At 42.7% G+C, this 17,177-nt stretch overlaps 1 protein-coding gene across 13 annotated transcripts in view; it reads right to left on the bottom strand.

Moving 5' to 3' along the window:
- Window positions 1-17,177, bottom strand: part of LOC124618173 — a 54,555-nt gene that overhangs the window by 33,617 nt on the left and 3,761 nt on the right. For 3 of the 13 annotated variants that reach the window (XM_047145327.1, XM_047145325.1, XM_047145324.1), the window contains exon 2: window positions 6,223-6,504. In XM_047145327.1, the coding sequence (XP_047001283.1) occupies window positions 6,223-6,486 (264 nt within the window). In that variant the 5' untranslated portion in view covers window positions 6,487-6,504. The remainder of the gene's footprint in view (window positions 1-6,222; window positions 6,505-17,177) is intronic. The other 10 variants (XM_047145334.1, XM_047145326.1, XM_047145336.1 and 7 more) reach the window with 8 other exon arrangements.

Raw genomic sequence — 17,177 nt, 5'->3', positions numbered from 1 at the left:
GACTGACCCAGATCTCATTTTGGACAAGCCCTCCCCACCTCCCCAAACTTGTCTCTAAATGCTCTATAAAAATCTGAGGCTTCATCATCATGAAAGATTCCCCATCATCTCTCGAACACACAAGGCACCGGGGCGAATAAGAGCTGCTGCCGTCCTTAGCCTGACGTTCCTCTCACGGTGTGGCGAGGAAGGGGACCATGAAAGCCTCAGTCATGGAGGGTAACTACAATGTGATGGCGCCAAGCCACGTCATACACCTTATGAAGGTCAAAGGAGACCGCAACAAGATGCTGGCAGTGAGTAAAAGCCTGTCAGATGGCTGATTCCAATAGGAGTAAATGGCCATTTGGAGATTGCCCAGCCTGGAAGGCACACTGATACGGGGACGAAAGGCAGTGAGAATTGAGTACCCAACATAATCTTAAGCTGACCATCTTTCAAGCAGTTTACAAAGTACATTCATCAGGCTAATTGGGTGGTAGCTGTTGAAAGACATTGGGTTTTTCCCAGGCTTAAGGATGGGAGTAACTATACTGTTTTGCCACTGTGACAGAAAAGCACCCATGAGCCAAATGAGGTTGAAGACCCTGTGGAGCCGTTGCCTCTGGGGATTGTCCAAGTGTTGGATCATCTGGTTGTAGATGGATCCCAGACCTGGGGCAGTGTGTCATGAAGAGACAAGAGCCTGCACCAGTTCCTATTCAATGAAGGGTGTATTATAGGGCTCAACATGGTGTGGGATGAAACAGAGGGGGGTCTGTACAACTTTGCATTCCTGCTGGAGAAAGGCAGCAGGGTAGGAAGAGGACGATGATGCCATCGCAAAGTGTGTCACGAGGTGTTCTGCGAGGACCAATGGATCAGTGCACAGAGCACCTTGGAGATTCAGACAGTGGACAGTTGACTGTCGCTAGTGGCCCAGAATGCTACGGAGCTTTGACCAAACTTGTTATGAAGAGACATACGTCCCCAGGGAGGAAACACAGTGCTCCCAGCATTCCTTTTTAGTCTCCTTAATAAGGTAATAAGCCTTAGCACAGAGACACTTAAAAGTGAGGAGGTTGGTCTGTGAAAGGTGTCGCTTAAATCACTGCAGCGATCGTTGGCAGTCCTAAATAGTGACTGCGACATCCTTGGTCCACCACGGTACCAGTCAACGACAAGGGGCACCTGTGGATAGATGGATAGCAGTACCAGCAGCATGAAGAATAGTGGCAGAGATGCCTTGCATGACTACATCAATGGAATTTGAGAGGGAGGTGTCAAAGTGCACAGCAGATGTATATAAAGGCCATTTGGCCCTGCCAAATGCCCAATGCTTGGCAACAGCAGGGGAATGATAGAATTTCTGGAAAGTGGTCACTGTCACAAAGGTCATCATGGGATGACCAACGTAGGGCAGCCACAAGGGCAGGGGAGGAGATTGTGAGATCAATAGCAGAGAAGGTGCCATGAATGGCACTGAAGTGCATAGGGAAACCATAATTGAGGAGACACAAATCAAGGTCCATAATTGAGGAGACACAAATCGAGGTCCATGATAAGTTGGTCAATTAGGATACCCCTACCCACTGAAGTGACACTCCCCCATGGTGGATGCTGGGCACTGAAGTCCCCAAGGAGAAGAAAGAGGGGGGGGGGGGGGGGGGGGGAGTGGCTGGATTAACATAGACAGTGCAACGTAAGGAAGTGACCTGCCTACCTGGAGGGAGGTAGACATTGCAAATGGTGATTATCGGAGTCATTTGCACTTGAACCACTATCACTTCCTAGTTGGTACATAGGGGGATCCAGTCACTAATGACATCGGAGCGAACGAAAGTACAGGCACCACCAGATGCTACCCCAGGGCCAGTACGGTTCTGACAGAATGCCCAATAACCATGAAAAGTTGGAGAGTGGTCATCATGGAAATGCATTTCTTGAAGAACAAGACAGAATGCAGAATAGGAGGAGATGAGACATTGCATTTCCGGTAGGTGACAACAGTATCCATTGCAATTCCACTGGATGATTGTGTGGTGAAAGCCCAAGATAGACAAGAAGAAGCTGAGGAGGAGGTCAGGTCACTCGGTCAGCAGTCGTCACCAACAAGGATGGGGTGATATCCATAAATAAGATGTCAGACTCAGGTTGTGATAGGGAGATGGCACCTTCAGGGGCACCTTGTCTTGGGATTTATGTTTCTTCTCCTTCTCCTTCTTTTTCTCCTCCTCCTCCTCCTCCTCTTTCTCTTTCTGAGGTGGAGCAAGTCAGGGCAAAGGGGGAGTACAGGCTTCTGCAAGATCTGTAACTGAAAGAGAACGGGCAAAATTGTGGCGCACAGATGGTGCACCTTGTGGCCGAGTGGCAGTACGAGTCTTCAGGCCTGAGAGACACCGGGGAGAGGGGTCCCGGGAGGGGGCACTTCTTTGGCCGGGGAGGGGAAACGGCTCCCTGATGGCAGGTTGTAGGAACTGTTGGGGAGGCGGAGGGGAGAGAGGGACGGGACTGGGGTAAGGACGAGGGGGAGGGGGAAATGAAGTAACAGTGGCAAAAGTTGAAGATAGTGGCACTGGATGGAGTCTCTCATACTTTTGGTGAGCCTCAGCATAGGACAGGTCATCCAGGGACTTGTATTCATGGATCTTCATTTCTCTCTTGCAAGCTGGGCAAGCTGGTGAGTGAGGGGACTGGTGGTCAGCACAATTGACACACACAGGTGGCGGAACACCGGGGCTTCCCTCATGGAGTGGGTTGCCACAGTCACCACACAAAGGATCCACCATACAGCGAAAAAACATATGTCCAAAATGCAAGCACCAAAAGTACCGCATAGGTGGAGGAAAGTACGGCTTCACATTACATCCGTAGCACATAACCTTAACTTTCTCTGGAAGAGTACCCCCTCAAAAGCCTGAATGAAGGCGCCAGTATCGGTGCAGTTGTCTTTGCAATGCTTCTGCACACATCTAACAAAATGATGCCACACTGCTCCAGGTTAGCCTAGAGTTCCTCATCAGCTTGCAGGATCAGGCCCCTATGAAAAACTACTCCCTGGACCATGCCCAGAGATTCATAAGGAGTGGTAGACATGGGGACATTCCCAAGATGATCACAGGCATGAAGAGTTGGGTGGCAGAAGAAGCTTTAATCAACAGGGAGCCCGACCGCATCTTACTAACTGTAAGAGACTCCACTTCACCAAACTTTTCCTCTATATTTTCCACAAAAAACAATGGCTTTGTGGTGGTGAATGTGTCCCCACCTGTCCTTGTACAAATGAGGTAACAGGGAAATGGTTTCATCCCAAGATGGCGAACCTGGCCCTCCTCCCATTGTGTAGCTATGGAAGGGAAGGTTGCCGGGACATATGAAGCAGCATTCAAGGACCAGTCATGATTCGAAGAGATGGCCATATTTTTGCAGTTCGATTCACTTCATGCACCAAGCATCTGCCCTGATACCACCCACTCTGACCAGGGGCTCTCCCCATGTGCACCACCCGGGCACAGCAAGAGCCGACTGGCATGGCAGCTGTTACCAAGAGTTTTGATGCTCCAAGAAGATAAGCAACTACTCCTTGGCATACATAGAGAGAGAACAGCTCAAGGATCAGTAGTGTGATCCCTGTGTTGTCATGGGGCTTAGCCATATGGGTACGTAACAGCCCCATCACAAGGACTGGCTACACGTGCTGGTGACCTAGCAGGGTTGAAGGGGGCTACAGTGGGTAAGGGAGAGGGGAAGGAGGGGGGAGAGGAATCCACACCACGGATGCTATGGAGAAAATTCTTTCCCATATGGCTCACACTAAAAACAGGAAATTTTGAAGTGGAGGTCAAACCTCAAGTGGGGACCTAAACACCAAAAAGGATGAAAGAACAGCAAAAGGAACAAAATTGCAACCAATACAAGAAACCAGGCGTATAGCCAGGTCAACATAAATCAGAACACAGAGAGGGGGGAAGGAGGCGGCAACAGGAAGGAGCCAGGATAGGGAGCGAGGGTGAAGGAAATGCAGCCAGGGAATGAAGAATGGGCCGCAACAGCTCAGGGCCCCATGTGTGCCACTCATGAACTCACAAAAGAACTGTGAGCCCTCTGGGGGGACACTAAACAGAATTGCAGACTGAAAGCGAAGTAAATTAATCTATGGTTAGACCAAACACCAGCCATATACCAGGAGGTACAAATACCACAATGAAGACCAATTCAATGGATATGATAAAACAATTATCATTTAAATTGTCATATGAAATGTCAATTATGTGTATGAAATGACCGCTAAACATAATTAAATGTCAGATCAGTTGTCATCTAAATTGTCATCATAATTATCAACTATATGTAATGAAAGTTGTTCTCAAATAACAAGCTTAATGAAAATTGTATCAAAGATAACTTCATAGCAAATGCTATGATGACTGACATAACAAATTCATCATTACAATGCGGCACATTAACTAACGAAATTAGAGCCTTAAAAACTGCCTATCAAGCCACGTGATGTAACAAAACAGTTGTCTGGCGAACAGTCACAGTGTCTGTCCATGAGGGAAACTCATATAAATGAAAGACTGAAGTCACAATTACTGTGTGTTGTTTAGTACGCAGTTACAGATGCATTATCTCAGGGAGGCACTTTGAGAGATGCAATCAACAGGGAGTTAAACCAAATTAAAATGGTGCAAGACAAAGACTTACCACAGTGGTGGGATAGTGTCCTCACAAATCAGTGACATCCAACAGGAAATAACATTGGATAAACAGAAAGTAATTGACTCACCACCCTCCGTTGTTAGAGTAATAGATGAAAATACTAGTCCTACTGTGTATGAGGAAAGGTATGGTAATGATCTAAGTCATGTAGGCACGTCATCTAACCCTGTATTGTATGACATTTAGGCAGAGCCTCAATTGTCACCTGTTCTGCTTGACAAAAGCTTACTAGAACATAGACAATTCCAAATGTTCACTCCAGATATAAAACATATTCACCCCATTGTCTTCATTATGTGCTTTAAAGGTGTATTACTGAGATAGTCAACTGATCAACATAGAATTCAGTTCATCACAGGTTTCATTCAGGGGGCTCCTGGTACTGCACAGAATTGTCAAAATTATGCACAAAGTATTCTTAGCTAAGACTGGTCTAGGGGTGTCCAGAAAAGACTCTTAAAGGAGGTCTTTATCCAGAACCTTTTAACAGTAGACAATGTAGCCTCCACAATTACTTTGTAAAGTACCTAAATAAAACAAGCTACTGGGAGGAGCCCATATGTGACTGAGAAGTTCTAAGGATATAGAAGGCTTTCCGGTTCCCCAATAACACTACACATGACTCTAAAATAAATAAAAAAATAGCAGGTAATAGAGCCATCTTTGGCTAAGAAGAAGTTTTAATACCAATTAGCATTAAAATTCCAATTATTCATGTTTTTCAATGTGCTCCTGCTGTGGTGACTGAAAAATTAATTTTTGGATGATTAGTGTTCAATCATTTTCTTACACATTCATTTTATGAGGGATACATTACACAAGGAATCTACAGTACAAACATTTCTAATTGATTTTTTATTGCAGTTCTTTTCAAGCTGTGTGATGAAAACAGTTACAGATTATCTTTCTAAACCAGTACAGTTTTTAAGGCTGGCAGCCTTGTTCTACGCTACTGCCAGTGAAGTGCCTTAATTATTTGGAATAGATTTTGCTGCAATTGATCTGGGGTTTGCAATCAAGCCAGATCCTAACTCCTTAAAACCTTCAGACTGCAATATGACTTCAAATTTTACCTCATACTGAGTGCAGACAAAACTGTGAAGCACACTGCAACATTTTATGTTGTCTGTAAGCTTAAGTGAGACATTTAATTGTCAATGAAAAATCTGCCACTTGTTGGATAACTTTTCAAATGTACACTCAATAAGACATCTCGGTCTAGTCAGATGGTAATTAAATGTGCAGATTACTGAAGATAAAGTTCTTTCAGCAAAAGACCACATCACATTCTTGGACAATCTGAATCTGCAAATTCCACCGATATGTCTTTATGCTCCCTGACAGCGGAACATCATTTTTAAAAGTTAACACTCACTCTCCTCAATAGATTCCTGTGAGATGTTGGGAATACTCCTGGCATTGGTAGTAGAGCTGCTGGGATTAATGTTTAGTTGACAGCATAATAATGAAATGTGGAAACAGAAACAATATGCTAAAAATTTTGATAACAAAGTAGTTTACTTGTGACTCTACAGAAGGATGGGGACTGTCTTCCACTCCATCAACCTCGTCCTGGTCTCCGTCAGAGCTGTTGTCAGACTGCTCAGACCAGTGTAATGGACTGGCACGCACTCCCTGCAAAGGCCTGGCATGCACCTCCTGCAAAGGCCTGGCATGCACCTCCTGCAAAGGCCTGGCATGCACCTCCTGCAAAGGCCTGGCATGCACCTCCTGCATAGGCCTGGCATGCACCTCCTGCATAGGCCTGGCATGCACCTCCTGCATAGGCCTGGCACGTACTTCCTGCAAAGGCCACAACAGTAACTGGAGTTAGCCATAAATATGGTGTGCTGCATACAAAAAAGTGCTTTCCTTCACATCAGATTCGATAAAAGTAACTCAAATTTAATGCCTATCAAACATAAAATGTCAAACACTGGAAACTCCAGGTAGGAATATCAACAATGAAGGAAAAGGCAGATTGCTTCTTACCATAAAGAAGACACATTAAGTTTCACACAGGCACAATTAAAAGACATTTACACAAACCTTTTGGCCAGTGCTATCATCAGTGACACATACATCAGAAACATTAGCAAAGTCTTAACCATATTGTGGGATACCACACTTACTGTCATTGGATTTTTAAATTTGCACAACCTGTCAGTTAAGTTCTTTTAACAACAGTAGAGTAGAAAAACTGCTACATGAGTGCCGGTACCAATCTAGAGTATCTATGTTATTGGCCCAAATATTGGTACCCAACTATAAAGTTCTTTGTGCCTACATTTTACAATAGCTGAGTCCAATAGCTTGCAATCCCCATTCCTCCTCTCTCATTACAACCACTGTTACTGAGGGTGTAAGACAGAATATTAATAATAAAAAAACTGTTACATTAAAATAGTAAATAATTGCTACGTGTATCACCTGGGGGCGGGGGTGGGTGGGAGAGGAGAGAGAAAGAGAAAGGGGGAAAGGGGCGGAGAGGGAGATAATTCAGCAATTTATAAAAACAAAAAGCTGTAGAATCTCTGATTTACAGATTGTTTTAAAAAAAAATCTGCTTAATCACAAGGGAGACAGACATTCAGTAGAAAGGGTAAGGCTCACAGTGATGCTGGGAAGAAAAACCACATTCATTTTGTCTCTATTGGTGAACTATGATTTTTTACCTCTTTAACACTGTAACTAAACATCCAGCACAGTTATGATCTTAAACATTCGCATACAAAGAGAACGCACAGAGATACTGATTGAGTCAAAGGGTACATTTGGGAGAGGCAGCTATTACACACTGTTCCTCTACACTCCACTTCTCACTGCCAGTAATGATAGTTTTCTTATCTTATGAATCAATGGCAGTAGCACTGCTATAGCTACCGGCTGCAAATCAACAACTTACTCAGTACATGGGAAAGATGCACCTTTCAAAAACTATTTCAGTTGTAATATGCAGCAACACTTTAACTACTGTAGGACACACCATATTTATGTTTGTCAAAATTTACTTATCAAAAAAATTTCTTTCGCTGTTGATAAAATGCCCACACATCCAAACTTCAGGGTCCTCCACACTGCAGATTTCAGTGAGTAAAAAATTTAGAGGTATATGTTTCCCACCATAGCAATTTTCATAGATGCTGTATATAATAAGCAAAAATATATTCACCGGAGATTTATTTACTGCGCAATACCACATTTCTGAATTTACCTTGCAGTTTTAGTGCATTAAATATGGAGTGATCATAAACCCTCATCTTATCATGCCATTCCTTTTAAAGTCCTGTAAAGTTTCTTTGTAGAGAAGATTGCCTGGAATGTATGGAGTGTTGGCATTTGGGTTGGCTCTTGAGTCACGTTGCCTACTGGCTCCATGTGAGGGCGGCTTCTGCCAGGGTTGCTCTACCACTGATGATCTTGTGTCCCTCGAGTCTGCCATCTGAACAGCCTTTTCCAGGCGCCATCACCTGGTTGTCATCTTTTTTTGATATACAAAAAAAGCGTATGATCTGACCTAGCAACAACATATCTTTGCCACATTATACGAGTGAGGTCTCAGAGGCCCGCTTCCAATTTTTATCCAAAATTTCCTGATGCTTCGTACTTTCCGTGTCCAAGATGGTGCCTCCCATAGTTCCCCCCATATCCAGGAGAATGGGGTCTCTCAGGGATCTGTATTGAGTGTATCTCCATTTTTAGTGGCCATTAATGGTGTAGCAGCAACTGCACGGCCGTACGTCTCACCTTCTCTGTATGCAGACGACTTCTGCATTTCGTACTGCTCCACCAGTACTGGTGTTGCTGAGCAGTGCCTACAGGGAGCCATCCACAATGCACAGTTATGGGCTCTAGCCCACAGTTTCCAGTTTTCGGCCGCAAATTCGTGTGTTATGCACTTCTGTCCATGTCACGTTGTTCATCTGGAACCGAAGTTTTACCTTAATGATGATCCATTCACTGTAGTGGAGACATATTGATTCTTAGGACTGATTTTTGACACCCGATTGACTTGGCTTCCTCACCTTTGTCAGCTTAAGCAGAAGTGCTGGCAGCACCTTAATACTGTCCACTGCCTGAGTACCACCAACTGGGGTGCAGATCACTCTATGCTGCTGCAGCTCTACAGAGCCCTTGTTCAATCCTGCTTTGACTAGGGGTGTCTGGTTTATGGTTCGGCAGTGCCCTCAGCATTGCGTTTACTCGACCCAGTGCACCTCTGTGGCCTTTGTCTAGCGACAGGAGCTTTTAGGACGAGTCTGGTGACCAGTATCCTGGTGTCGGCTGGAGTTCCTCCATTGCAGGTTAGGCGTACACAACTGTGGGCCAGTTACGTTGCACACATTTGTAGGTCTCCTGAGAATTTGAATTACGGTCTCCTTTCTCCACTCGCGGCAGTTCATCTCCCACATCAGTGGCCAACGTCAGGACTAACAATTGTGGTTCACGTGCGATACTTTCTGTCTGAACTGGAATCCTTCCCTTTACCACCTCCGTGGTATACACTTAGGACGCAGCTTCGTCTGGACCTTTCCCATGACCCTAAGGACACGGTTACTCCTGCTGCTCTCCACTGTAACTTCCTCTCGATTCTTGACGTTTTCCAGGGCTCTGAAGTGGTTTAAACCAATGGCTCAATGGCTGATGGCCATGTTGGCTTGGCCTACATCCACAGAGGCCATTTTGAACAGCATTCCTTTGCCCGATGGCTGCAGTATATTCACTGCAGAGCTGATGGCCATCTCTCGTGCACTTCAGCATATCCGTTCATGCCCTGGGGAATTGTTTCTTTTGCGTACTGACTCCTTGAGCAGCCTACAAGCTATCAACCAGTGCTACCCTCACCATCCTCATGTAGCGTCCATCCAGGAGTCCATCGATGCCCTGGACCGGTCCCATTGTTCAGTGGTGTTTATGTGGCACCCCAGGACACGTCGGCATCCCCGGCAATGAACAAGCTGACACGCTGACCAAACAGGCTACGCTGAAACCTCTTCTGGAGATGGGCATCTCTGAACCTGACCTGCATTCTGATGCATGCCGTAGGGTTTTTCAGCTTTGGGAGACGGAATGGCATAACAGTACACACAACAAACTGTGTGTCATTAAGGAGACTACAAATGTGTGGAAGACTTCCATGCAGGCCTCTCGCAGTGAATCAGTTGTCCTCTGCTGGCTCCACATTGGCCACACTTGGGCAACCCACAGCTAGCTCCTGCACCGTGCAGACTCGCTGAGTGTCAGTGCAGTGCACGGTTGACAGTGGCCAATATTCTGGTGCACTGTCCCACTTTGACTGCCCAGTGATGAAATCTTGGGTTACCGGACTCATTGCCACTACTTTTATCTGACAACGCCTCATTGGCTGATTTGGTCAGAACTGCAGCTCAAACACAGTTACAGTGCTATCATTAATTATTAAAGATCATCCATTGTTCAAAGTTATTGTCTACAGCAGCTGTCGAAATGTGTATCACTCTTTAATTGAAAGCACACAGAAATGGTGCAAGGTTCCCATTTGTCCTTCTCAATGATTGGGTACAAACAAAGAAAAGGAAGCCTGTCAAATACCTTGAAATGAAGGGAAGATTTTTATACTTTTTCAGAACTTCTCACATGCCCATTACAAGTGAACAAATATGATGAGCATACCAAAAGATTTTTTGGAAAAATGTGAAATGGGCAATCTTCTCTACAAAGAAACTTTACAGGACTTTAAAAGGAATGGCATGATAAGATGAGGGTTTATGATCACTCCATATTTAATGCACTAAAACTGCAAGGTAAATTCAGAAATGTGGTATTGCGCAGTAAATAAATCTCCGGTGAATATATTTTTGCTTATTATATACAGCATCTATGAAAATTGCTATGGTGGGAAACATATACCTCTAAATTTTTTACTCACTGAAATCTGCAGTGTGGAGGACCCTGAAGTTTGGATGTGTGGGCATTTTATCAACAGCGAAAGAAATTTTTTTGATAAGTAAATTTTGACAAACATAAATATGGTGTGTCCTACAGTAGTTAAAGTGTTGCTGCATATTACAACTGAAATAGTTTTTGAAAGGTGCATCTTTCCCATGTACTGAGTAAGTTGTTGATTTGCAGCCGGTAGCTATAGCAGTGCTACTGCCATTGATTCATAAGATAAGAAAACTATCATTACTGGCAGTGAGAAGTGGAGTGTAGAGGAACAGTGTGTAATAGCTGCCTCTCCCAAATGTACCCTTTGACTCAATCAGTATCTCTGTGCGTTCTCTTTGTATGCGAATGTTTAAGATCATAACTGTGCTGGATGTTTAGTTACAGTATTAACACTTTGGGTCCTGAGCCATTGCGTGCGGGTGTCTACCATAAAGACTGGCTGATTTTAACATATTTTAAACTACTAGAACTCATGTAAGGTTTCAGTTATAGCAATAAAATTACTCGTATTGAAAAACCTAGACTTTCTTGTTTAAAACCATATATAATACCTTTCTTTTGAATGAATACATACTTTTGACAAACGTTATTATTATAACATCGTTTCTGAAAAAAGGAAACATTGGTCAAAGGTATAGTCACAGTATTTTCTAGAAGGAAATTTTTTTTACTCTTCACAAAAATTGTAATTATGATGGATACAGTATGTCTTATCTACAGTAACCTCCTGTAACTATTTTAGGATGCAGTTTTGCTCTTTGTGTGGTAAATTTTGGAGCACGGCGTTTTGCACAATGCTATTTTACATTCACTACACTGGTAGCTTGTGTCTTTTCGCCACACTTTTCCAGTCAGTTTTTTTCCTCTCAGAGAACACACTACACACTGTTTTTGTTTCTGTTTCTTACCTACTTCTGTCTCAATCTTTTCCAGGAAATGATTTCCAGCTGACAGTCCAGATGGACCAGGTCGGGGTTCAAGATCTTTGCTTTGTGCAAGATCTGCACAGATAACTGTCATGAAGTGAGATGTTGTGTGGCGTTTTCCAGTAACCTTATTGTATAATATGCAGGAATTTACAATCGCCATTAGTATAACATGGAATGCCAACTTTCTCCACCAGTTCACAGTCTGATGTTCAAATGCGCTGTATGACAATCGCTGATCTAATAAGTCAACACCAAACTTGTTTTTATTGTAGTCCACTACACAGGCTGGCTTTGACTTCTCTCTTCCTCTCTGATCAGTGAAAGTGACCATCTCAGCAGTGTGCCTTGTACTTATCATATGCACATTTCTTTTGTCCTTCCAACAAAGTGCTAACATATTTCCTTTACACCTGAAAATAAGTTCACCTCACTGAAGGTTCGGATCTTTTATGGCACGAGGCAATCCCTGCCGAGATTTTCTTGTTGTTCCCACAAGAGCAGTTTTTGCAGCTTCCAGTTCTGAAGCAAGCATTGGAACTGTGTAGAATCTGTCCGTAAACAAAGTTTAGCCTTTTCCTGACAGATTTGCAAGCAATGTCTTTATCAGAGTCACTGTGTCAGACCTTTCACCCGCGTAAACAGAGAAATTCCAGATGTAACCTGTGTCAGATTCGGATAACATGTACAGTTTCATACTGTATTTATTTGGTTTTTGTGGCATGTACTGTTTGAAATACACACGACCTCAAAATTTACACATGCCTTCATCCGTAATTTTTTTGAGATGGTGTATACACACGCTGGAAATTTACACACACATTATCTAGGAGGGGTCTCACCTTGTGCGGCGGGTCAAGGCCAGTTTCTCCTTTACTCTTAGCTAAGGAATTATCACCAATGTGGAAAGTTTCTCAAAATAGAAAGAAATCTGTCACGGCTCAAGATGTTTGGACAGAAATTACATGACACAACAGGGTTCTTGGACCAGTGCTCTCGTATACGTGGCGTCACACTTACACACACATTTGGACTACAATTGCCAGAAATGTCCTTATTTCCATAAGTGTAACTCCTTTCCACTTTGATAATGAGCAGGTGGGTGAAAGGGAATTTGTGCTTCGTAATTTCCTGATGCATTGTTGAGCATACAGATTAGTTTGTTCCTTTATATGTTTCATCATACTCTCTGTCAGGAAATATGAAAAAAATTCTAGAGGTGCACTGTTCTGGTCTAAACTGACAACATTGCATAATCTGGATTGTACTGAGAATAGATCGATATCTGGTGCACAATCAGTAGTCGTCCAACTTTCCTCAGAATCGGTGTGGCGTGCAGGTCTCTGCTTCCCCTTCGCTGTAAGTCTCGCTCATTTTTCAGGCACAATATCGACGGGATAACTTGCTGCTGAAGTGCTTGGACACCTGTTATCCTCTTCTGAATCTATTAGAAGAGTATTATTTGCAAAAAAAATCATAATTACGTACTGAGAGATTTTTCAGTGAAAATCTGAACAAAAATTATACATGTTTTGTTGTCAGAATTCTTTACCTGAACTGCCAGAAACTTCTTCTTGAACATAGTCCACATCATCAGAGTCATCTACAATATCTTCCTCTGACAAATCAACGTCACTTTCTTCTAATTCACGATATAACTCACGAGCAATTTCTTTGTCCGCCAAGCCACGCTTCGCCATGTCGACGCTACTGAGACCGCGCAGGGGGGGGAATCGCCGCTAACAAAACAAGACAAATAAAAAGGAAAGCACACTCTTCCACAGCATGCCCGCACCATCTAGTGACCAATACTCAAACTACAGTCCATGTAGCGCCTCCCAGACAAGCGGGAGCCATAAGAACGCACAAAGGAAGGAAGGGGAAGAACGAGAACATGCGCCCGTAAAATTACGGGCACCGGACTTTCGGGCAGGCCGCACCCGCCCATATTTTTACGGGCGTCGGCGCCTAAGTGTTAAAGAGGTACAAAATCAGAGTCCACCAATAGAGACAAAATGAGTGTGTTTTTCTTCCCAGCATCACTGTGAGCCTTACCCTTTCTACTGCATGCCTGTCTCCCTTGTGATTAACTAATTTTTTAAAACAATCTGTAAATCAGAGATTCTACAGCTTTTTGTTTTTATAAATTTCTGAATTATATCTCCGTTCTTATGGGTAATGTATGATGGCATGGTCACCATACTGGGTAAGCTTGAAATACGTGTCTCTGCCATCTTGGTGATTTCACAGGTCAAAGTATAGTACCACACATTTTGGTTATTCTGATGAAGGCACCCTTTTAGACAGACAACACGACATATGAAATACATTTACAAGACACCCTACCGCTTCACATTCAGATGAAACATATGCCATATGAACTAGTTGGTAGGCTTAACTCATGAATCTGTTAAATTTTCACCTTATTATGCCATCATCTACCTACTTCCAAAAATAAATAAAGCTGACAATGCACGTTATCCCGTCGCTACTGGCTTTTAATGCTGAAATGAACATATTTCTATGTGGAAAACCCTTTGTTTGAAAATTTCCATCATTTACCCAGGACATTAACCACTTACTTGAACTCTTATTCATACATACTCCTACTGTTGACACATCACAGCATACTAACACTCCACGAGTATAATAAATGACACGAGCAGTGTGAGGGCATGCATTATTCTGTTCCAGGATGATCTTTTCAGGACATCTATTGCTCAACGCACAATGGTGTGTGGATATACCACACAGCATTTGTGGTTTGTCCATGTTCTAGAAAATCGATCAGAATCTGTTGCTGTGTTCAGTGCAGGCAGTTCACGGGTGTCTGCTAAGAGGCTTATCATGGATACCTGTGTTTCCACCTCTGAAATGTTGACCCATGTTAACACCGCTGGCACCCATGTAGATATCTCACTAGGCATGTTGAAGTCTGAAGTGAATTTTAGCAGCACATTTTCCACCTTTAACAAAGAATTCAATGACATTATGCGGTCTTAACGAAATATTGATGCCTGCCATTTCTGAAGTACTGCTAGTGGTCTTTTTATGGACACTGACATCAGAATATGGGGACATGTGGTGTAGAATTTTTAGATTACAATCCTGCAGTCGTATTTTTTATGTTGATGGAATTGGAATTTTAACAATGGGTTCTTGTGAGTTTCAGTTGGTCCTTGTAATTAACAAAGCAATACCATCCTGATGGACTGATAATATAATTAATGTGACGCACACAAGCCTCATGAAACATCCTATGGGTGACATCACTAATCACACAAAAACATTAGGAGAGAAAAAGTAATGGAACTTCCACAGGAATAGAGAGCTTTCACTTGGGATTGTTTGCATTATGAATGTCTTCAATCAAATAGTTGTTAGCACCAGATCACAGTGTGAAAATAGGGATTTTAATCATGGATGAAAATTGAACTGTTGAGTGAGCAATGCATTACCAATTTGGTGGTTTTGCCAACCCACAACAAAATTGTCATCTACCTAATATGGGCGGTCAGTTATTCGACAGCTCAGTCTGTCACCATAACTTCCACAAAATGCGTCTGTATAGTGACGTAACTGGTCAAAGCAGAACAGCTGTATCATGGTCTACAATACACTTATGATCTCAACTAGACCTACACTGATGTAGTAAAGAAAACAAATCAAATTTTCGTTCTTCCTCAATGGACAGCCGTAAGTCTAGAGAACTACACGATCCAAATCAGTGACATTGATTTGCAGTAGGATTTTGGAACCTATACTGTGTTCAAAGATTGTGAATTACCTTGAAGAAAAGATCCATTGTCTGACAGCCAGCATAGGTTCATAAAATATCATTCTTCTGCAACACAACTAGCTCTTTATTCTCGCGAGGTAATGAGTGCTGTCAACAGATGATCTCAAATTGCTCACGTATTTGTAGATTTCCAGAAGACTTTTGATAACATTCCTCACAAGCAGCTTCTAATCAAATTGCATGCCTATGGAGTATTGTCTCAGTTATATGACTGGATTCACGATTTCCTGTCAAAAGGTCACAGTTCATTGTAACTGATGGAAAGTCATTGAGTAAAACAGAAGTAATATCTGGTGTTCCCCAAGGAAGTGTTACAGAAGCTCTGCTGTTCCTAACCTATATAAATAATTTTGAGACAGTCTGAGGAGCCCTCTTACATTGTTTTCAGATGATGGTGTCATTTATGGAGTGGTCAATCCATAAGAAGATCAAAGCCCATTGCAAAATGATTTAGACAAAATATCTGTATGATGCGAAACATGGCAATTGACACTCAATAATGAAAAGTGTGAAGTCATCCACCTGAGTATGAAGAGGAATCCATTAAATTTCAGTTGTGCAATAAATTGCACAAATCCAAAGTCTGTAAATTCAACTAAATACTTAGCGATAACAGTTATGGACAACTTGGACCGGAACGATCTCACGGGTAATGTTGTGGGGAAGGCAACCCAAATGATTGCATTTTATTGGTACAACACTTTAGAAGATGCCACAAGTCCACTAAAGGTATCCCCACACTACACTTGTCATCCTCTGCTACAGTACTGCCGTGTGGGGATTACAGAAGCGTCCGATTCCACCCATCAGCTTTGACCCATGACATCACCAATATGGTGGAAATGACCCTTCTCAACGTCTCCAACATGACGCCTTTAAAGTCATTACATAAATGACAACAAACACGAAAATACATACAAAACCAACCAACACATCTCTCTCCAAAAACATAGTCACACTAACGGGACCAGTGCGGGAAATTGGGGATTTTTGGGTGGGGGACAAACTAAATATAAACACATACAGACGCACACCATGATCCCAAACCACACAAAACGATGACATAAAAACACCACAAAAAATTCCGCTACACTTACAATATCGACAGGAATCGATCACTTCCCTTCACCTACATAGCTCAACCGCAATTGTCAATACCACAAATTATGAGACCAACTACTTCAAAAATTATAATCACACCACAACTGTTGATACAAAAAACCAGCACCTAAACCAACGAAAATTGGAATCTGACACTTCCCTTGACCTATATAGGTCAACAGCAGCTCATGACACCAAAACACACACCGCTACGTCACATTGGAATCAGATACTTTCCTTGATCTATATAGGTCAACAGCAACTCACGATACCAAAACACATAACTATGACACATTGGAATCTAATGCTTCCCTTGAGCTATATAGGTCAACAACAGCTCAATACCAAAACACACATAGATACAATGACAAACTGGAATCAGTCACTTCCCATGAAATATACAGCTCCGATACAACTGACGATATCAAAAAAATTGAAATCGAGTACTTCCCCTAAGATACATACATCAACCACAAGTGCTGATACCAAAACATCAACCACCAATACATGCAGTAAATAACACCGATCCAACAACACATAAAAACCCCACCCAACATCGTAACACGAACAACAGACCCTAAAAAAACTACTACTTACCATAAAAAAGTTCCAGTGCTACACACTAATCCCCAACTCGCATATTCTGCTTGCATACGCTGCATTTCACTATCACCGTCACAAGCCCAAAAAGTTGCAGAAACTTAATGATGGACAACATGTCA

This window comes from Schistocerca americana, chromosome 1, assembly GCF_021461395.2.
Source record: "Schistocerca americana isolate TAMUIC-IGC-003095 chromosome 1, iqSchAmer2.1, whole genome shotgun sequence".
Taxonomy (NCBI): Eukaryota; Metazoa; Arthropoda; class Insecta; order Orthoptera; family Acrididae; genus Schistocerca; species Schistocerca americana.
The sequence above is the reverse complement of the archived record's forward strand: the minus strand, read 5'-3'. Positions and strand labels throughout refer to the sequence as shown.